General features: G+C 40.2%; 2 protein-coding genes across 3 annotated transcripts in view; one reads left to right on the forward strand and one right to left on the reverse strand.

Annotated features, from left to right (window-relative positions):
* Positions 1-19,363, reverse strand: part of LOC127975012 (rap guanine nucleotide exchange factor 5) — a 60,043-nt gene extending 40,680 nt beyond the window's left edge. For both annotated transcript variants that reach the window (XM_052578721.1, XM_052578720.1), the window contains exons 1-8: positions 19,056-19,363; positions 13,887-13,952; positions 13,396-13,502; positions 12,574-12,695; positions 12,190-12,358; positions 7,287-7,368; positions 4,832-4,883; positions 3,856-3,926 (exon numbers count right to left, since the gene is read on the reverse strand). In XM_052578721.1, coding sequence (XP_052434681.1) covers positions 3,856-3,926; positions 4,832-4,883; positions 7,287-7,368; positions 12,190-12,358; positions 12,574-12,695; positions 13,396-13,502; positions 13,887-13,952; positions 19,056-19,184 — 798 coding nt within the window. In that variant the 5' untranslated portion in view covers positions 19,185-19,363. The remainder of the gene's footprint in view (positions 1-3,855; positions 3,927-4,831; positions 4,884-7,286; positions 7,369-12,189; positions 12,359-12,573; positions 12,696-13,395; positions 13,503-13,886; positions 13,953-19,055) is intronic.
* Positions 19,364-20,447: 1,084 nt separating this feature from the next.
* Positions 20,448-22,679, forward strand: LOC127974313 (serine/threonine-protein kinase pim-2-like). Its single transcript, XM_052577496.1, has 7 exons — positions 20,448-21,074; positions 21,220-21,314; positions 21,439-21,489; positions 21,675-22,053; positions 22,190-22,366; positions 22,479-22,585; positions 22,647-22,679. Exons 1-7 carry the CDS (start codon positions 20,732-20,734, stop codon positions 22,677-22,679), a joined length of 1,185 nt encoding a protein of 394 aa, XP_052433456.1. The 5' UTR covers positions 20,448-20,731.
* The last annotated feature ends 824 nt before the right edge of the window (positions 22,680-23,503 follow it).

The following is a 23,503-nucleotide window of genomic DNA, read 5'->3' on the forward strand; positions in this document are numbered from 1 at the left end:
GAGTTACCTGTAAGTACTGTGACAGTTAGAAGACGTCTATGTGAAGCTAATCTATTTTCAAGAATCCCCCGCAAAGTCCCTCTGTTAAAAAAAAGGCATGTGCAGAAGAGGTTACAATTTGCCAAAGAACACATCAACTGGCCTAAAGAGAAATGGAGGAACATTTTGTGGACTGATGAGAGTAAAATTGTTCTTTTTGGGTCCAAGGGCCACAGGCAGTTTGTGAGACGACCCCCAAACTCTGAATTCAAGCCACAGTACACAGTGAAGACAGTGAAGCATGGAGGTGCAAGCATCATGATATGGGCATGAACAATGTTTGTATTGAATGTACGCTACTTACTGCGCAGTTACTGCCGTTAATTTTAGATGGTTACAGTTATTGTTTTCAATAGCCAAAGCCAGTTTGGCCTGTTAAATACCAAATAAACATCTTGTTTATGTAGAAAATGTCTTTCTTGTTTGTTGCTTAAAAAAAAAAAAAAAAAAAAAGAAGGAAATCGGTATCGGTTTGACTAGTTTGCTTAAAAAAAAAACAGTATTGGAATCAGCCATGCAAAATCATGATTGGTGCATCACTATTAAATATGAAAACGTACTTCTAGACTGTAAGTCAGAAGAGCCGGCATTGCACTCTCCCAGGATCAGTAAACAGTTACATAAAATGTGCTGCACACATCTGAAATTTTGGGTTAAACTATTCTGGAACAGTGTTATAAATACAGTCGTGTATTCTAGTTGCGTCCTCTTTTGCAAGGCCAAACAAAGTAGTTTCGCAAACGAAACACACAGCGTCATCCCAACATGGCGGTGGAGGTGGCAGCAACAATAAAGTTATGCCTTCCTTCTTTGTGTAAACATTTGGGCGGCATTATGCAAATCTTCCCACGTCAAGACATAGACATGTGGGGGCGTGTTTGAACAAGGCATTTGCGGAGGGTGTGGACGACTCTTAACTGTTATAGAGAATATCTCTTTGGGTTTGAGAATTAAGTCTTTGCAACTTTAGGGATCTTATTTATTCATAAGCTTGTAACACTCCAAAGAAAAAAGCCAGGTGAAAAAAAAGCTGATGAGCCAGGGCGACAGGGAGGATCTGGAGGACCAAGGCAGAGCAGATGACTAAGGGAACCGAGGCGGAGGCGGCGATCCGTAAGGCCGTGATGGAGCATGAGCAACAGAGGACCGAGGAGGAGCCAAAGGGAAGAAGGAACCTGACAGAGCCCGAGCCACAGAGGGACAAAGCCCAGCTCTAGGAGTGGAGTCACAAGATGACGGTTGGTCGATGACGGACCAAGGGGGAGCCGGAGGGACGAGTGAGCCAGGTGAAGTCAGTGGACTGCCGGGCCATGGCAGAGAGGAGGGAGCTAGGAGCCATGGTGGAGCCATTGGGTCAACAGGCTGTGGCGGAGTGTGGAACTCAGAGGCTTGATGCAGAGACAAGGGATTCTCCGTCCACACCAATGATGGAGACTGGCAGAGCCGCAGTGCTTGCAATGAACAGATGGTTTGCTGAGGGTGAGCAGAGGGGGCTGCCAGACAACAGTGGTGGAGGAGGCAGAAGCGGGAGGGAAGGTGAGCATTTCTATGCCTTTGGGATCTCAAGGCGTTAAACCCCTACCAGGGCCAAATTTGGGAACTGAAGCTCTCTTTGTGTTGAACTCAGGGACGTGAGCCCTCTCTGGGGCTGGACTCGGGAATGGGAGCCCTCTCTGGGACGGACATGGAAACAGGAGCACTCCTTGGACTAGACTCAGGAACTGAGGCCCTCACTGGGACATATACAGAAATCGCAGGCCTCTCTGGGCTGGATGTGGAAAAATGACCTCTCTCTGGGCTGGACGTGGAACCAGGAGCCCTCCCTGGGCTTGATTTGAGATCTGAGGTCCTTCCTGGGCCTGACGTGGGAACAATAGCCCTCTCTTGGCTAGATGTGGGAACAGGAGCCTTCTCTTGACTCTGGTCAGGGGCTAGAGCCATCTCTCGAATCTGGTCAGGGGCTAGAGCCATCTCTCGACTCTGGCCAGGGGCTAGAGCCAACAGTATTTTCCTCCTCATTCTCCTCTTTTGGGCTGAGGTGAAGGAGGTAGTTGCAGTCATCATAGGGCTTGGGAGTAAATCAGTCAACGGGGTTGACTCAGGAACAGAATGTCTTACCCGGCTGGACAGGGTAACAGGACTGACAGAGGGCTCAGACAAAGGAGGGAGGAGAGGGAGCAGTTCAGCATATTAGTCTGATTCTTGATCCCCTCCAGCATTCCTTAGTCCCAGTTCCTCATTTAGCTCAACCTCAGCCATGGAGCATGGGGTGGAGCTTCTCTCCACGCTCTAACTGTCCACAGCATTCTCCCTTGTGGGGGCACTGTAGCTGGTTCTCGCATCTGAACTGATATATCATAATCAGCTCCGGCACCGCAGCAATCCTCAGCTCTGTCGCTTCATGCGGTGATGACTCGTTGTTTTTGGCGGTCTCAGGCTCTCTATCAACAGTGGGATCGGGCTTGAGATCCGCACAGTGGGGTGATGGTTAGCTGGGCTCTGGTGCTGGATTAGAACTGGTGAGATCATCCTCGGGACAGACAGTGAACGGCGTTCCGTTTCTCACCAGTATCTACTCCATGAAGGCAGTGAAATTTGCTAGAGGGACATCTTCGGACAATGGCATCATCTGTGATAGCAGGTTATATGGGCGATTTAGAGAAACAGTCTGGTTTGGCCATCGAGTGATCTCTCCGCCCTGCTCCAGCAGGAGGAGGAGGAGATTTCCTGGACGGGAGAAGGGGTCAAAGGGATCCATGGGGATAAAAGAGTAAACAAAACACTGAACAAAATGCAGAAAACAAACAGAGGGGAACACAAAAAATAATAATTTTTTAGGTCCAGTGTTCTTTCTAGTCAAGGAACGTGTAGATGTAGGAGAAATACAAATAACAGTCTTTAATAATCCAAAACCAGGGGTAAAACAGGGCAAGCAGGAACACACACGTATCAAATGGCATGGATGACACCGGACAAAAGAATCACAGGACAGATTACACTTTAAATACCAGACTAAACGAGGGTTAATATTTGTTAAAATTATTAAGTTTTCCAGTCTACATGATGTTTTGTGTCATTACAAGCATGAACAAGCAAGATATCTGAAAAAAAAAAGGCAAGTCTTGATATATACCGTGGGTTAATATATCAGTATGGGCTTAAAAACAGAAATAATTATTGCTCATAGCTGCCAAAAATCTGTGCTGTTTTCCCATTTAGCCCATGTAATATTAATGATTTTTAATATTTTTGGATCTAAGCAGTTTTTGTTAATACTACTACATTCCAGTGTTTGATTTTAAAGACATTATGTTTACATTTGTACGATAAACAATTGGTTCTGTGTTGGGTTGCCGCTTTAAGCAAAGAGTTTGAAAAACACCGGCTTCTAGTATTCTGACAAGATGGTGTATGTTACAATCTGTACGGCGCTGCCTTTGAAACATTATTTGTCCTTGTGAAGCTCTGCTATTTTGTTGTCTTGATCACAGTCCCGTCAGATGTGCTGCAGTGAACCATCAGCTATTACACTGCACTGTGGAAAAGCTGAGAACCTCACAGTCAGGCACAAGGCTCTGTCCTGACACACAGTATAGAGTATCCATCTATCTCCAATCACAAGCCCTTTTCTTTCTGCCGGTTCAAGGGCTTTCTACTGATGACTGAGCTGCAGGAAAGCAGTGCTCAATCAGGGGACATATGGACAGCCCTGGACAACCTGGACAGCTGTTGAGCTCAGCAAAACATACATGCAGACCAGCACATACACACACTGTCAATGTTAAGCCGTTGCCTTGGAATCTGTTTTCTCATTACCTTGTGCACAGCAGGACTGGGAGAGGATCCTGGGGTGTTGGTATTGTGCTGTGGACTGCTCTCCTCCATTACTGGAAAACAAGAAATTTACAGCTGAGAACCAGTGGGGTGTGATGGACTGTCTGGCTTTGTGCTTTCCTTTGGAGCAATATAGATTTTTATTCCAGTTCATGTGGAACACCATCTTGCACTATTAATAAAAACAACATTACTATCGTTTTATGGTCATTTTATACTATAGTAATCTCTAAAACAGGATTCCATTTGATACAGGATAATTATTGTTAACTAAAACCATAAAACATAAAAATGTGTTACTTGAAACAAAATTAACATTAACAGAAGAAAAATAAATAACTAAATAAATATATATATATATACACACACTCATAGTACATATAACTAATATGTGTATAAAAAGTATAATATATATTATTTATATTAATTATTACCACAAAAATTAATTTTGACTTAAGGTTACTTTGGGAAAAGTTGGGTTACAATGAAATGTAAATAATAACTGAAAATACTAGACGCATATACTAGGCATGTTAATAAGAGTTTGGTATGAGGGGAAACACCTAAGAAAAACTGTCCAAAAAAAAAAAATAGGCTACACTTTATGGTAAAGGTCAATTTGTTTACTTCAGTTGGTACATTACGATTCAAGAACTACAAATGACAATTAACTATTTCATTTTTAATAACAAACTACATTTTACAGCAAAGTTTTACATCTTTGTTGACCATTAGTCATTTACTGTATTCTTGGCAAATACCACAGGTGACATAAAAGTCCCAGCTTTAACTGAGTGGTAACTAAAATATATATGCAGCTGATAGGCGAAGAATCTAGACAAATACTTACATTTACATTTATTCATTTAGCTGACTTAAAGCTACTTAATGCTCAAATGCAAACTAAATGCTGAAAAGCCAAATAAAAATAAAAAAAGTGACACAGAATAATCCTTACCTGATTTAGTCTGTGCCTTGCGAGCCAGAGCTGCCAACAGTTCATTCTGCACCTATTAAAAGATAAATTTGTTCTTCTTTCAAACATTCAGATATAGTGGACTCAAAACTTACAGAAGCCTTTTATCACAAACATGCTGCTGCTTGGGAAACTGTATTCTCTGGGTCTGTGCTTTTTCAGTTTCTGAAGATACACATGCTACTTTAAAGCTATGATTCAACATGTTCTGCACTGAACTTCAGTGCTGTTTTTACAGAGGAAAACATTCACTTCTCTAAATTGATTCATACTTGGAAGTTTTTCTTTAGCAGGGGGATAAAAAGACACCATTACTTATTCTTTTAAGCAGGCCTGCCTTTGATTTCCCAACTGCTGTATTATTCCTTTGAGAATCCATAAAAACTTAGCTCAAAACTTTCAAGTGGTCTATTCGTGATCTGACTGCACTCTTCCCAAATCCATGTGATCTGAGGCAGAGACTCTGCATTGAAATCCCACAGCACAAGGCACATTATGAATACAAATGTATCCAATCCATCAAGCATCTGAAAGGAAATATCAGTCACTTATGAGGAGAAGTCCATCTGCTGTTTGACCAGGGGGAGGTTTGTGCGTTGGTAAACCAGGTGTTTAATGGAGGTGTTTAACTGTGCTTAGTGGCCCATAAAATCTACATGTCCTATGGGGCCATCCGATGTGACAGACCCTGTTCTGAGTTTCCAGACTCAGGCCAAAGAGAAACGGAGCTGGACTGGGACCCGTGCCACTGTGACCCTGCACAGGCCAAATGAAAATGATCGGCACCAAGTAACCATTTGCACTAACCTAAAGAATTGAACGGTGTACATGAACATCATTTACGGTGGGAACATGATTTTTGTCTCCACCTTTCTTTCCTGTATGGTTTATTAGGATCTGACAATATTTTGTCGAGATACAACTATTTGAAAATCTGGAATCTGAGGGTGCTAACAAATAACAATATTGAGAAAATGGCCTCTAAAGTTGTCCAAATGAATTCTTAGCAATGGATATTACTAATCATGATCTTTACATGATCTTTACTTAATATCCTAATGATTTTTGAATAAAAAAACTCATACAATGTATTTTTGGCTATTGCTACAAATATACCCCAGTGACTTAAGACTCCTATGTTGTCCGCAGCCTCGTCCTCTCTGTATTCACCACTCTGCAGACTTGCTCAATGTCCCGCCCACGGCGCTATCTGATTGGTTACACCTCACGAGTAATAGCCTATCAACACTTGCGAGACAGTTGAAGCCGGTCCGCTGGGCAGTGGAGTTGGCAACTTGGACACTTTGTCGCTAGATTTAGCGATTTTTTTTTTTTAAAGCGACTAGCGACTTTTTGGACAATAATTTTTTAGTCTCTGAGACTCTCTGCTGTCGCGCGAGGTCTCTCCTTCCCAGCGCGAGCCTCTCTCTCTGTATCAGCTTTGTTCAGCGAGTGCAGAGAGGAACAGCACTTTCAGTAAAAAAACAAAACAAAACAAAAAAATATTATGTTGCTTCTAACTCTATTTTACAAGCAAGTATAGCCGACATCAGTCACAGCACAACCACTGACTTTATCGTATGTGTATTTGATTTCATTAGTGCAGATTAATGTTTGAGAGCTGGTTATGTAGTCTTAATGGACTGCGTTTCAGTCATTATAATATTCATTCCGTTGTCTGAAAACAGAAACATTAAAATATTGTAACAAAAACAGTGTTATTGAGAATTAAATTAAATGGCTAAATTAAATTGCAGTATGTGAGCATAGGGAGGCAATACAAGTTCATGTTCTCATTATTTATTTTTATGAATTAAAATGTTTCAAAACATTCCACACTCTGTTTTTTCCACAAATCGCACCCTGCCTGTAGTAACTGAGTATGCCTACATTGTGTCCTAAACACCTCCACAAGCCACACACTAAAGAAACAGTTCACTGACTAAGCCATCAAACTGAACACCTCAACTGTTCAGCTGAACACAGCAATGCAAAGGTTCAGGTGAAATTTATAGCGAGCATCATCAGTTTCCCAGGGTGTCCGATGCAAATGGCGATCCTCTCTGAATCACAGGAAGTGTCCTATTTTTGTTGCCAAGGTGACTGCAGGTGCACAGGCCACCTTGAGGAGAGGTTCAGCAACATTACCTTAATAGCTGGAAGCTAAGCACGCGCCACATGGCCACAGTAATGTACTGATTCAGTCATTACAGCAGAGCTGCTGGCTCTCATGCGGACAGGGCTTCTGTGCAACTGAAAGGGCTCTGTACTAAACCTTTTGTATGTTGTGGGTAGAAGACATAGACAAAGACAGGTTCAATAGCTGATAGAAGATTTTTAGGTGTGAAACTGGATGTGTATCCTCAATTTCATAAATAAATGATAATAATAATAATAATAATAAAAAGCTCCAAAGATAGAGATAAAGCTGTCTTACCGTTGAAGTGAGATGCTCCAAGGCTCTCATTTGAAGAACTGGATTACAAACATCAGATGTTTTCTGGGCATCTTCTTTATAGCTTTAGAACAAAATAAAACACTGTTATAACACACTTTAACATCAGTCATCTGAACAGTTTTGTTTTTTGTTTTTCCTTGGACATGGTACTACATTAATGGAACAATAATAGTTTTTTTTTTCTTCTGTCTGGATCATTAGTTTTTATTGTAAACACTTAATGTGTAAAAATGTCATTTTAAACATATAATTTTTTTTCTATTATGATCTTCTTTTAGTTTCTTAATTGCAATTCATTTATATATTTTTAGGAGAAAAAGTCTTAAGTTTTTTTTTTTTTTTTTTTTTTTTTTAAGGAAATGCTTATCAAGTAGTTTGGTATAGTTTTTCATAATTATTTTTTATTTGAAAATCTTTTATCTACTAGATAGTAACCAACACGCAAAAAGGGAGAATCCATTATGACAGTGTTAATAAGTCTTAAAATAACCAATAATTTTACCTTAAATATATATACGGTATACACACACTTCAGGTAGTGTCTTGTAGTGTGACTTTTCTTTTGATTTTTTAAACATTCTTTAAATCAAACAATACTGTTTTTTTTTTTTTTTATCATGGTTTCCACAAAATTATTAAGCATTATTTTCAGCATTAATAATAATAATAAATGTTAATTGAGCACTAAATCAGCATATTAGAATGATTCCGACATGATTTAATGTGATTATGAAGCCTGTAGTATAAATATATAAATATATTTAAAATATATATATTTTAAACTAATAGTATCACACATTATTCCTCCATTTTAAATAGTAATTTATCATGTACTTAAAACAGATTAAGATGTGTACACTAACAAGATGTAAAGAAAATATGTTACTAGCTTTTACTGCATGGTATAAACATTTCTCAAAATCACATCAAATACTAATACAAAACAAAAAAAACTATATTTTATTGTCACACTGAACTGTTGGCAAAGCACAAACAACACAATGGAGAGTTGTGACTGTGCTGGCTAGAACACAAGCAGATAATGTCCTAAAATCACTTTACTGAGCTTAATCAGGCCATACGGAGGCGCAGACAGAGGGACCTAAAAACAGGTTTGATCTCGCTAAAGATGGACATCCTGCCTAGACAAAGCCATTAGGACAGAATCTGACCAACTTTCCCAGTCCCAGCAGACAGGAAATGATGCAGAGGGACACGACCTATAGCTCAACTTCCCTTTATGTCCCCTGACCTCCTGATTACGTGTTTAGCAAAGTGCTAAACGTCATTGATCTGGCTGAGTGAGACCAGAGCTGCACGGCTCATTGGAGGTCAACAAGACTTAACACTGAGTTATTTTCCAGAGTTCTACTTGTCCTGCCAATATTTTAACTGGACCCAGTTTATATATATATATATATATATATATATATATATATATATATATATATATATATATATATATATATATATATATATTTTTTTTTATATATATATTTATATATATATATATATATATATATATATATATATTATTTTAATATTATGTAAAACATTTATTCTTATAATACATTTTGATATATAAATCGTTTTTTAAGTTGCAATGTTCCATTTAATTAAAAAAAATATATGAATTAAATGTTTTTTAAATAAAATGTTACATTTAATTTATAAAGAATAGAATTTTGTGTGTGAAATTTTACATTTGTCATGTTAGTATCGTTTCTACAGCTATATTTATTATCTAAAATAAATTTGACAGTTTTAAGTATCTATTTATTTTATTAAAGGGTAGATTAATTAAATGTTGTTCATTATATATTTACATGTATACATATTACATTTTAATTTTTTTACATATAATTTTTACATTTAATAATTTACTTTTTTAATATATTACAGTATATATATTTTTGACAAAAGGTTTGTTTTACAAATGTTCACATTTTATTTTTAAAGGTAAAATCTTTTATAATTTGGTTACATTTAATATTTATTTTAATGTTATGTAAAATATTTTATTATGTCATATTATTAACATATGAACAGATTTGTGTATTTAAAATAAGTTGTGTATTATCTTTGAAAAATAAATTATATATTATATATATTTATAAAACTTAAGAACTTTTAAACCTCCTTTAGGAGCTATCAGTAATGTTTCAAAACTTTTAAAAGATGTTATGAAAAGTCAACAAAGCATAACATCACAGAGGCAGTGTGCAGAGGCAGTAAGAAACAGACGGATAGGCTGCATCTTATACTGACATGTCTGAGAAGTGATGAGATATGCTTTGACAGACAGTGGAAGGTCAAAAGGAGAGCGCTGTGCAGTGGGGCGTCACTTTGAACAGGTTGGGTCTGTCTGAATATCTGAAAGTGAGACAGACAGAGCCTGGAGCGAAATCATTCATCTGTCCCGTATTCTCACAACGAGATCTGCTGGTGAAGGCTGGCACTGCAGCTGACGTTACTACATTAGTATGCTTATGGAGAAATCCTGAATGATAACACTACATTACATTTTCTACAAGCCCTACAATCATCTACAAGCACTGTCCATATTACAGGTCATTGGTTTTGTAAAAGATAGTTTGCAGATTATGACAAGCCCCATTTGTCTACTGTAATTTTATGTCTTAAAGACACAGTTCATCCATGCAACTGCAGATGTTAAAAAAATTTATGTTTCTAATTCCTAATCATTTTAACCAATAAAGAGATGTGTATTAACTGATGCCTTGAAAGAAAGCCATTGACTTTTAGATTATTACAGAAAATAAGAAAAAGTTTGATTCTTAGGAGTCTTCACGAGTGAACACAACTTTTATGAATTTTGAAGCTTAAAGGGGTAATGACATAAGAAACAAATTTGCCTTGATCTTTTGGCATATAAGAGGTATTTATACCATTACAACATCTTGCAAGTTGTGTAGCTTAAAATATCCTCCTCATTATAAACAACGCATTTATTTAATCAAGCTCCAAATATGGCTGGTTTTGGATCTGGGGTGTAAAATGACATCACCCAGGCACAAACATTTGCATAAACACCGCCTCCAAAGCAACACATCAACGAATAGCCTTCTTCTCACCATAGGCCCCACCCACTGGTGTTAAGTTACTTAAAGGGAAAGTTCACCCAAAAATGAAAAATCTGTCATTAATTACTCGCCCTCATGTTGTTCCAAACCCGTAAGAACACCATCATCGGAACACAAATTAAGACATTGATTGTAAACGAAATGAGCGTAGTTTACGTTTGCCATCCATGCGTGCTCTACTAAATGTACACATCGGTGATTGCATTCAGTGTAAGCATGCTTTGTTGATTATGTTCTGTGGTACTTTCCAAAATGGTGGAAGACGGTAACTCTAGGAGCAGAATTGCTAAATAAATTAAAACCGTAAGTTTTCGAAGCTACGAGAATACTTTTAGGGGGTTTATGTGGAAGTCGTGGCCTAATGGTTAGAGGGTTGGACTCCCAATCGAAGGGTTGTGGGTTCTAGTCTCGGGCCGGACGGAATTGTGGGTGGGGGGAGTGCATGAACAGCTCTCTCTCCACCTTCAATACCATGACTTAGTTGCCCTTGAGCAAGGCATTGAACCCCCAACTGCTCCCCAGACGCAGCAGCATAAATGGCTGCCCACTGCTCCGGGTGTGTGCTCACAGTGTGTGTGTGTGTGTGTGTTCACTGCTCTGTGTGTGTGCATTTCGGATGGGTTAAATGCAGAGCACAAATTCTGAGTATGGGTCACCATATTTGGCTGAATGTCACTTCACTTAGTCAGTAAATTATATTATCTTGTTTCTTTACGCACTAAAAGTATTCTCGTAGCTTCAAAAACTTATGGATGAACCCCTGATGTTACATGAAATATTTTAACGATGTCCTTGCTACATTTTTCTGTGCGTTGATCGCAGTAATATCCTTGCTGTCTATCGGAGGGTAAGAGAGCTCTCTGATTCCATTAAAAAATACATCGATTTGTGTGAACAAAGGTCTTACGGGTTTGGAACAACATGAGGGTGAATAATTAATGACAGAATTTTCATTTTTGGGTGAACTAACCCTTTAACGCTGAACACGTGTGTCAAATCGCGTCAAATGCTAATAGAAATTACAATCACTGCCGGTATCTTGTCTACACTGGATGCAGTATACAGATGCGCGTTCACTTTCTGACACAGTCCACGTGCTTGAGTCTCTCATCAGTAGGACAAATGGAGTGAAAGAATGTTCGCTTTGATGCGTTTGGTTTAAACAGCTTGTTCCCATCTTTGTATAGATATCAGAAGGATCCCAGCATAAGCAACAACTGCATAGTTTATTTTTAATGACATCCCAGGTCATGACAAGGGATTGTTTGAGTATTTTGTTTAGTAAATGAGTCACAGTGTCATGGAGAGTTCACAAAGAAATGTGGTATTATTCATGGATATTGTGTTGTAGATTAAAATATGAAAATGATGATTAAACCGGAAATACTAAAATGCTAACTTGTGTCCGGGTTTCAGGACTTTCAGGACTTGTATTAAATCTGAAAAAGGGTAGGAAACAGGGACTAGAATTACAATTCTAATTTGAATTTAGGAAAGTAGAAATTAATTCAAAGAAAGTCGTAAAAGTTCCAACTAAAAAAAAAACCAAAAAAAAAAAAACCTTGAGGTCCACTGGGAAAGGCGCTGATTCTTTGTATATGTTTAGCTCTGCTAAAGTAATCAGTAAAGGTTGTTGTCAGGTCTAGGCACGTTCTGTTAGCGATGGATGGTAAATTAAAAGCTATTAAGTTTTACAGGCCTGTGGGACAAGATACTTAATGACCTTCGACCTAAGAAAACACACTATCATTAAGCTTTATGTGTAAACATGTGCTCACCGCTTCTGGGTCCCACCGCGGAGCTGTGCGTATGGGACCAGCTGCAGCAGCAGATGTACTGCATTCGTCCAGTTGACCTGATTTCTGAAATCACAGCTCTGGGCCTCACATTCCTCAAAGGTGAACTGGTACAAAGACCTGGAGTCCTCAAATACATTGTTCTGCTCCACTGGACACAACAGGGGAACAACAGGGTTAAACATCTGACACAAAGCAGTTTAGACTTTCTTTTCTGCTCAGGCACCTCATAGGGAGCCAAGCTGTTTTGCAGATTCAATATGCACATAAAGTAGTGCTTTTATATAATCAATTAATCATACAAATTCAACAGCAAATGCTTGTGCATCTGATCCAATCATTCACAGTAACAGTTTGTCTATGCACCTGAAAGTAGAATGCCCAAGTCTAGGAGAATGTTCCAGATTTTGGAAGCTATCGTCCGGTTCTGGATAAAATCACAACGATCCATCAGCCATTCCACAAGCTCTAGACCAATATATGTCCTCCTGAGAATATGCCAGATGAGAACAGGAAAACATTTTACCAAACAAAATAAAACTATTATAATAATGCTTTCAGCAAATAAACACTGGCTAATATTTGGCTGATTGCTTAAAAAAAGATTTATAAACCACTTTTACATTTTTGTACATTTTGAAATATATAGATTCATAAAAGATTTGTTAATGTTGCTTGGTAAATAAACTTGTAAAATCCATTCAGTTGCTCAGTCTTAAGTTAAATATTTCAAGATGGGGTGATGTGCTGTATATCCAAATAGTTTTTTCTGACGAAAGATGTGTGGTATTTTGTAAAATCAAGTTTTGAATCTGAAATGTATCTTATTTTATATCATAACATATCTTTTTATGATTATTTGTAATCCCAAAATCTTTTATTTGGTTAAGATTGTAAATTACATTGAAAATGTATGAATTTAAAAATTTTCAGTGTCAAGATTTTGGGCCCAACTATATGTGATCCTTCAAATTAAAGGCCCATTTACATCTACATTTCTTAATTTAATTTATGATGATAACATGAAAAGTGTGCCAGAATTTTGTGAATGATTATGTAGTTTAAGCATTTATGGTTCTGAAAAACCCAACAGTGTACAAAGGTTAAACTTTATAGCTATAGTTATCAGCCTTTGGTGTGAAAGGCCATATTTTATAACCACAAATACATTATTGCAGTGAAGCCTACCTGATGATTCTTGCCAGTTTAATATGTGCTTTCCAGTTCTCCTGGCCATTGGATAAGAAATCATTCCTCAGTGCTCGGCCAGCACAAGGTACATTATTCACGCAAACCTTCACAACACATAGGGAGCATTCTTAAGTCATGATACAGCAGAAAGATTTTGACAATAAAATTAGATAACGCTGTCAGGACAGAAACATAAAACAGATGGTCAGAATTAAACAAGAACAAATTATTAAACACCATTTACTCAAATATATAGAGAACATAAGCTGTGTAAATAGTCTTCATTTTTATTCATTTACCAGGATGTGTGTTTAATAATCTCAATCTCCCATTTGGTTAGGAAGCTGTATCTTAACAGTTATATAACCTAAAACAAGTGATGACAATAACTCCATTCTATCAATTAAATGAATTACACAATGAAACAACCAGATTTTCAGGTCACTGAACGGCTGAGAGCAATGACAGGAGGTAAATGCCTGATATACCTTGTGTCTAGTCTGTCCTGCATTTGAACAGCAGATGGACTCAGGTGGCTGCTTCTGGGATATAATCTAACAGAGAGCAAAAAAGGTTAAACATCTAAAAAACAATACAGCTCTTTGTCCCGAGACAATACACTTAGTCTTCTGTTTCTTATCTTAAAACAGCAGCGATGACGATTACATAAAACATTCATTCATGTCAACATCATGTCTAGGTTTTCCGATTCAACCACTTTTTTTTTTTTCACAAAATGTCAGTTTGCTGAAAGATCAGATTGGTTGAAACATGCAGTGATAAGACCTGCGAGAACGTACAGATTGCACAACAATATGACCATATGAACAATAAAAGCTATGTTATATTATCAAAACACAGGCAACAGAATTGTGTAATATACAGGTAGCTGACAGAATTGTGTCTCCAAAGAAAGCACATTAAAAAAATTATAAATAAAAATAAATAAAAAAAAGCGAGGCAGCCTGTAGTGAAAGCTCATTGTGGACTTCGGCTAATTGACTCGTGTGGGTTGTTGGGGAAACACACGGTGAAGTCATTTTTGTTGTCAGTGTAAACAGCAGCTCTAACCCCCACGTCTAGAATTTGTTGAAACAACAGGGCCATTTATTAATACTATTACATCATGAAGAGATCAGCAACACGTGATGAACTGAAAGCTGCTCTAGTTCTAATTATTATTCTGTCAGACATTATAATTATTTTTAGACTTTTTATATTTGCATAAACAGATGTCAAAGATGTTAAATTTGACTTTACTTTAGGAAAAGTATAGTGCTGTGTGGAAAAAAAAGTGTTTGCAAATTCAAAACGTGCTAAATGTAATACTGGAATTATATTATTGATTATTATTAATTTTCAGGTAGCTGAAATTACATGTATTTCTAAAACATAAATATAATTAAATATATATCTATATAATAATAAAATATCACCCAAAGTTTCTACAGCTTTTTTGTTTTCTATTTCAGAATCTGGAAAAATTACTGGGGCAAACTTGTTAATGCAGTCAGGATATGAATGTGTGTGATGTACGGCTTGATAAATACTCGTCACTTCTGCTGCCGAAACTTTGTCAGTCTGTGGGTCATTTGGTTTATTGAAAAACGATAGCACTGATTTGCATGTTTCTTGATGATTTGCTTTTTTCTGTGGTACTCACATGCACCATGTCGCTTCATGCCGTATTCTCCACCGTGTCCCACAGAAAAACTGCTTTTGCATAAAATGCAAAAAGCTCTCTCTGCTTCACCATCTACAGGTCTTAACCAAGAGTATGTTGTGGTCCATTCACTATTAAAAGTGCATCTTCTCTTTTTCGTGGCCACACTGGCCATGGCTGAAGGCGCCGTTCACATATCGCACCTAAAAACGCGTGGAAAACGCTAGGCGCGCTGCTTTCTGATTTTTTCCAAAAGCCTTCGGCACTTGCGCTCCTGAGGCATCTACCGTTGCTAAGTAACCATGACCTGCTCTCTCCACGAAGACACGGAAATTTCAGCAATGGATAAATGGATTTGCAGCACTAAAAAATGCTTGCAGTCGCTCTGCTACTAACGTTAAATTATACATCTATATCCATATACAGCTATGATCAGCTGTTCCTTCATCTTGGCTGAGCTTTCAATGTTGACTGCGTCGCTTCCATTATGAGCGCACATAGCACGCGCCTACATTTGAAATAATGATCTTGAGCGTGCAAAAGACACGATATGTGAAGTTGTGAACGGCCCTAACCTGCCAATATTATGTTCCTGCACAGCTTGAGGCTTCAGTTTTAGGACCCCGGTTATAGGACCATAGTCTTTTGTGACAGCACCATCTACCAAACTGGATGATATAGCAATGGTTGCAGTTTCAGGACCGCAGTTACATTTACATTTATTAATTTAGCTGATGCTTTTATCCAAAGCGACTTACAATTGCTATATATGTCAGAGGCCGCACGCCTCTGGAGCAACTAGGGGTTAAGTGTCTTGCTCAGGTGTCTCACAGTGGATTCGAACCCGGGTCTCTCACACCAAAGGCATGACTTATCCACTGCGCCACCACCACCACCACCACCAGTTATAAGACCCAGGTGGTTTAGTTTGTACATACATAGTTTGAAAAACATTTAATCCCAGGAGTATTTGTATTATATTTTATAAAATGAGTTTTTTATTCAAAATACATCAGAGATTTGCTGTAAAATTGCTGTACAAGACAACGTAAAGCGGAACAGGTGGTCACTCTATAGTCGCGCCAGTTATTCAGCCAATAAGGTGTAGGCCTGCGTATTTCAAAATTGTGTCTCGTACTATATAAATTACAAATGTTTAATTGGCATCTTTATTTTGAACGACCTGACCACCCGCGACTCGAATATCATAAAAAATATTTTTGGATGACTTGTATGTTTGGATGTTGTACGTTTAACCGCGGGTGACCGCTGGCACCCGCTCATTCTGGATTAACCCGCGCATCACTGATAGATATATTATATATATATATATGTATATGTATATATATATATATATATATATATATATATATATATATATATATATATATATATATATATATATATATATATATATTTATGAAACAAAAACTTTTATTTTGGATGTGATTAATCACAATTAATCGTTTGGAGCACACACTGTATATATATATATATATATATATATATATATATATATATATATTGTCACGGGAGGAGCACAAGACAGACACAGTGGGCGTGGCGTCAGGCCTCGGAGAGGCTTTTATTAACAGAAATCATAAAACAAAGGGAATAAAAGTGGCCAAAGGGGGAAAGTGTCCAAAATAACAGGGGATCTGGTGTCCTCGTTGTGCTGCGGGGTTCGTGTGGGTCAGGCAGTGTTCATGGAGGAAGGGTCCAGGTAAGGGGCGGAGTCCGGCGGCCGCACGCGCTCCCCTCCTTGGTCCGGGGCGCGAGGGGCGGCGGCTTCTCCTAGCGGCCGCATCTCTCTCGTCGGCCGCGGCGCTGGTAGGGGATGGACGGCCCGGCATCCTGGCCCGTCGGCCGTGTATACGGGTGCGGTTCCCATCCGGATCGCGGGTCCGGCAGCTCACGTCTTGGTGGCGCGGGAGTCCCTCAACGCACCCTTCCTGGACCCACGAGGACACCAGTGTGCATGCACGGGGAAGAGACCGGTCTCCTGAGGAGAGGCGCGTTGGGCTTTTAAACAGCGGCGGTAATGAGGCTCCACTTCCTTCAGGTGTGCCCCATCACACGCCGCCAGCCCTGACTCGTCCAGCGCCCCTCCTCTCACACACCCACTCCAGTCGGGAGCCTGGTGAAGGGCGGCGATTTAGGACGGGGTGCCGGTGATAATCAGGGAGGAGGCAGCTGACTCGTCACATTCCCCCTCCCAAGCGACATCCCCGTCATCAGGGCGCCGCCCACACGGGAGTGCTACCATCCTCAACCAGGCTCCAAACGGTCGGAGTGGGCGGGGCTTCCTCTCCGGGCGGTCCTCCCTCTCGCAGCGCACCAGAGCAGGGACAGAGAAACCGGGTTTTAGTGACAGCCTCAACCAACCACAGGGTAAAATGACAATGGAAAAGTCACTTACCCCTTGTGTGGCTGGGAGGCTGTCCCCAGTTTTCCTCCGTCCCAGTCTGGGTTCTCACGAACGTTTGCAAGCGAGAGGGAGTGACGTCACCAGACGTTTCCCAACTGCGCTGTCTAGGCTCCGCCTGCCCGCATTCTCCACCAGTGTCACGGGAGGAGCACAAGACAGACACAGTGGGCGTGGCGTCAGGCCTCGGAGAGGCTTTTATTAACAGAAATCATAAAACAAAGGGGATAAAAGTGGCCAAAGGGGGAAAGTGTCCAAAATAACAGGGAATCTGGTGTCCTCGTCGTGCTGCGGGATTTGTGTAGGTCGGGCAGTGTTCATCAAGGAAGGGTCCAGGCAAGGGGCGGAGTCCGGCGGCCGCACGCGCTCCCCTCCTTGGTCCGGGGCGCGAGGGGCGGCGGCTTCTCCTAGCGGCCGCGTCTCGCTCGTTGGCCGCGGCGCTGGTAGGGGATGGACGGCCCGGCATCCTGGCCCGTCGGCCGTGTATACGGGTGCGGTTCCCATCCGGATCGCGGGTCCGGCAGCTCACGTCTTGGTGGCGCGGGAGTCCCTCAACGCACCCTTCCTGGACCCACGAGGACACCAGTGTGCATGCACGGGGAAGAGACCGGTCTCCTGAGGAGAGGCGCGTTGGGCTTTTAAACAGCGGCGGTAATGAGGCTCCACTTCCTTCAGGTGTGCCCCATCACACGCCGCCAGCCCTGACTCGTCCAGCGCCCCTCCTCTCACACACCCACTCCAGTCGGGAGCCTGGTGAAGGGCGGCGATTTAGGACGGGGTGCCGGTGATAATCAGGGAGGAGGCAGCTGACTCGTCACAATATATATATATATATATATATATATATATATATATATATATATATATATAATTAGTATGATTAGTATTATATATTTCTTCCAAATTTCTTTATTATTATGACTATAATTAGTTTTATGTCCCTATTTTAATTCATCAACAAATCAAAACAGAATGTGTGTGTCTGGGTGTGTGTATGTGTATATGTATGTTTGTGTGTATATATATATATATATATATATATATATATATATATATATATATATATATATATATATATATATAATTAATTAATAACTTATAGTTAAGTAAATTTAGAAAACAGCTATACTACAAAAGCCAATATATATATATATTAAAAAAAAGAAATTGTACCATTGTAATAGTACTTTTGAACTGAGATATTTATATTCTAGACACTGAATATAAATATTACTATTGAACACTATTCATGATCAAATAGATGTAGCCTTGTGAACATAAAATACATATTTTAAAATAATCTTACAGACCCTATCAACATATAAAATATCTGAATTATCTTCTTGCACTGGCATAGTCTCTTTGTGTTGAAGAAATCTCATTCAAGGTTTAAAATCCCACCCAACTGGTTTCCCTTTAACCAATCTCATATTACAACCTGTCCAATGAGATGAATTAGTTCAGCTGTTCTCAAAGTCACTGTTGGGAGTCATTTCCAAAACGAACTTTAAACAAATACTACACTTAAATGTTCCACAACGCAAGCGAAATAAGCTTTAAAACACTTACAACTTCCAGGTTCTTCTTAAACTGAGAGCCATTCTTCAGTAAGAGAGGAGGAGCAGTTCTGCTCCTGTTATCTTCAAGGACTTTACTTATGAGACCCTTAAAAGAAACAGTTGGACTCTCGTCCACCATATCCAAGTCCAGGACAAGTTCAGCACAGGTTGGAAGTGAAAAGCTCGGATTCCCACATAGAAATCAGTGACAAATGTTGACCAACAGGTGTGCACATGAAACCGATAGTCCTCTACTACTGTATAACCAGTACAGGGCTCGTTTACACACAGCAGACACCGTGACAATGGCAGACACGTGAGTAAACATAGGTGTGGGGTTGAAAAAGGTTACATGTCACGTGACCTGAGTGGGTGGTACCTATGAGATCACTGATAGCTGTTGCCAATGATTTAAAATATTTTTTGTAACTGCATAATATGGCTCTGTGGTAAACGGATATTTTTGGAATGTTTCATTATGATACTACTTAAAATCCATGCTCCAGAATGACATTAAATGCAGTAGTACGGTGTAACAACCATGTACTAATTAATAATAAAGCGACGCATGTTTTTATATGATCCTCAGTAAATTCTACTACATCATTTCTACTTGAGAGGCAAAAATAGATAAATTACAAAGCGTATAATATACGCTTAATTAATAATTGTGGGCTTGCGCATTTCATTAAAACTGGAGCTTGGCGCTGCACGAGAAACGTCATGTTTTTCCGCGTGAAGGTGAGAGGCTGCATAGGATAAGGAAGTTCTAAATGTAGATTGTGACATCATAAAAACTATAAAGGTCAAAAATTCTGCAACGCTCGTTTTTGCGCATTCTGCTGCTAAATCACGACAGCGATGGGTCAACGTAGCTCTCGTTGCGAAGAGGCAGAAAAAGATTTTGGCCGTGTGTACAATTTGCATGGTACACCGCCACAGTCTTTCACTAGTTTGATGGAAGCCCACCCACATCCAGATGGTGATGGAGTGGAGGATGTGGATGGGGAAAAGAAGAAAGTGAGGAAGGAGGACACCTCTAAGAAAAAGAAAAAGAGGTTCAGGTTGTGGGGGTGGAGCTCTTGTTGGAGAGCTGGTAAAAAAAACAGCAGGAAGGCCAGCTCAGTTCAGGGTGAAGATGAGAGTCAGGGTAGGCCTACTGATGTAGAAGCAGTATCACCTAGAAGAAGTCCTGATGGTAAATGCCATGTTTTAAGAATGTGAACAAGGATCCAAAAAGTTACATTCTAAATAACGGCTTAGATGCAGTAAAATGAGTAGGCCTATCCTGCAATATGCAATTAATAAGTCATATTGTTTGATTAACACAATGTTTTGGTTTATATCCCCTCATTAGATCAGAATTCACTACACCAGTTTGTCTGTACTATAGACAACCACAATCATCAGGAACCTTCAGGCAGTGACACTGAAATCTCTCCTGGAGGAGAAGAACATCTTGCTGTTCATCCTGATGCAGATGTCCTCCAATCACCAGTATTGCCAGTTGATACTGCATCAGACTGGAGCGCTGACATTGCCCAGGCTCCAGTCCTTCATACTGCATCTGCCTGGAGCATTAATGCCGGCCTGACTCCAGTCTTTAGGGCATCGAACTGGAATGGTGATTTTGCACGGACGTCATCTGACTGGAACATTTATGTGGGCCTGACTTCAGCATGCACCATGTCACTGTCAGACTTGAGCACTGACGTCACACAGACTCCAGCACGCACTGCATTAAACTGGAGAGCTGACGTCACCCAAACTCCAGTACACACAGCGTCAGACTGGAGCATTGACATCACCCAAACTCCAGTCCGCATCGCTTCTGATTGGAGTAATGATATCGCTCAGACTCCAGTCCGGCACACCCCTTCCAACTGGAGCAACGACATTGCCCAGACTCCAATCTATGCCACATCAAACTGGAGTATCAATGTCATCCAAACTTCAGTTAGTTCCACAGAGGTCTCTGAATCACCTCTGACATGGCAGCTGGAGAAAAATGGAAGGATGAAAATTGAAGGTAAGTTTACTGCTGCAATAGCACAACACACACTTGATACAATATCAGGCCATTTTATTGTCACTTGTTTATTAATTTAACAAGAACTGCACAACACTGCAGTCAATGCTTGATATTTCAACTAACCCTGTTTTTCCTTTAATAGTCATAAATTCCTGCGACTATGTGATCGGCGATATGCTGGGTGAAGGAACCTTTGGAGCCGTGTATGAAGGGAGTCGTCTGCAGGATGGCTTTGAGGTTTCATTTTTGTTTGCAATATCTAGCTAGCAGATTAATAATCTAACTTGGATTAATTTGCTCTCTGCAATTATGTTAATTGTAAATAATTTTGTAACAATCTGTTTATTCTTTTATTTATTAGGTGGCAGTGAAATATGTGGCAAAGACGGAGAATGTGGAATACATCAGTATCGTAAGTAGGCTTTGTTCTCTACTTTTTCCTCTGTCTATTCAATTTACTGTAAAACATCTCGTATTACTATAGCTGATTTTTCAATTGACAAGCTGCCATTGTGGTCATTTTGTGAAAAACTGGTCTGAATCCTAATTTGGGAACCCACATCCATCTAACCATCATGAAAAATGTATTTCCTCTAGCCGGGTCATTCCAAGCCCCTTCCACTTGAGGTTGCACTGCACATCCTCGCCAACAGAGGCCCCAGCATTCCAGAAATAATCCAGCTGCTGGACTGGCAGGACCAGCATGACTATTATGTTATGGTGATGGAGCGCCCCTCACCCTGCGAAGACCTGTTTGAATTTGCAGAAGGCCACGGAGGCAGCATTGATGAAGGCTTAGCTTGTGTCGTCATGCGGCAGGCAACACAGGCCGCTCACATGTGCTGCCGCCGTGGGGTTCTACATGGCGATATCAAACTTGAAAATCTGCTCATTAATACGGATACCCATGAAGTCAAGCTAATTGATTTTGGGTGTGGCGACCTCCTTAAGAAATCGGCCTACAAGATATTCGCTGGTGTGTATTATACCTCAAGCCATATAATTGGAACCATTGTTGTGAATCATGTACCTGTAGCACCAAATGCTAATGGATTTTTAGAAAAATTGTGATATTGCAAACTTACAGATGTTTCAAAATCACTTTTCTCCAGGCACTGATCAGTACTGCCCGCCAGAGTTTAAGGAGAAGGGGGAGTACAATGCGAAGCCAGCAACAGTCTGGTCCCTCGGTGTTCTCTTGTTCGCGCTGGTGTGTGGGGATTTTCCCAATGTTGATGACTTGAACAAGATCAATGCAAACAACTTCTCCAAAGCTGGCATGTCCGAAGGTGAGCTTTTCATGAAGCAAACTGAATACAGATATTTAAGAACAACATGATCCTAAAGAAAGCGTAAAGTTCAAAGTAATAATCAGACATTTTATTACATTGTTCTCCATAGAATGCTGCCAGTTGATTAGTTCTTGTCTCCGACAAGAGCCAGAGCAGCGGCTTCGATTAAGCGAGATTCTTCTCCACGACTGGTTCAAGGTACTAAGCCTAAGATCAGTTAAAATTACACTTGCTTCAATAATACTTGATTCACTTCTGAACATGTGTTTTGTTTTAGGTCACAGACGTGGAGAAACTAAAAACAGTGTAAAGAAAAGGACAGGAACCAATGGAGTGGCTCTGCAGTTGTGGCTTCAGCCCCCAAGACCCCTATCATGGCCCCAGAGGTTCTGGTCAAATCAACAAGCAAGGCGACTTCACCCCAGAGCTCCATGTCCTAGCCCCCAACATGTTCCTGTCAATGTTGTCCCTGAGGTTGAGCTTCTTCAGAGCTAGTGCCTGTCTCCTTCCACATCCCAAGATGTTCCAATCTGTCTGGCCCTAGTCATAGCGGATTCCCAAGGCTGCTGTCTTCCAAGGGCATATGTTTGCCCTAAAGATAGCAGTGGCAGAGTGGCAGAGATCACACCTCTTCCAAAGTTGGTGCCCTGGTACCACAGCTCCCTGTCTTGGGCATCCTGGGTCAGAGTGGTTTGTGTCAGTGTGTCAGGTTTGTAGTCTTTAGTGAAATCTTCATGTGAAAGTAACTTTCTTTGCTCCCTTCTATGGCTAGGCTAGCCTAGCCTAGTTCTAGAGCTCCCTTTCTTAGTCTGTCCAATTTTAGAGCTCCTTTCCAGTGATGTTCCTGTCACAAGTGCCCCATAGGTTCTTGTTATGAGCCTTGCCAAAGCCATTCCCTTGGTTTCAGAGCTCCCTGTTTCTTGTTGTCTCAGGCTGCTCTAGTCCAAGTGTTCCATTCCACTCAGATACTAGTGTTAGGACTGCCTCAGATCGTCCTGTTGCTGCCTGCTGTGCCTCTCATTCCAGTTTCAGATATCTCTCTCTCAGGCCACCACAGTCACAGTGCCATAGGTCACTGTGAGTGTCCATACGTTCCTGTCATGGACCCTACCAGAGCCCAAGACCTTCCCTGTC

This window comes from Carassius gibelio, chromosome B16, assembly GCF_023724105.1.
Source record: "Carassius gibelio isolate Cgi1373 ecotype wild population from Czech Republic chromosome B16, carGib1.2-hapl.c, whole genome shotgun sequence".
In the NCBI taxonomy this organism is placed as follows: domain Eukaryota; kingdom Metazoa; phylum Chordata; class Actinopteri; order Cypriniformes; family Cyprinidae; genus Carassius; species Carassius gibelio.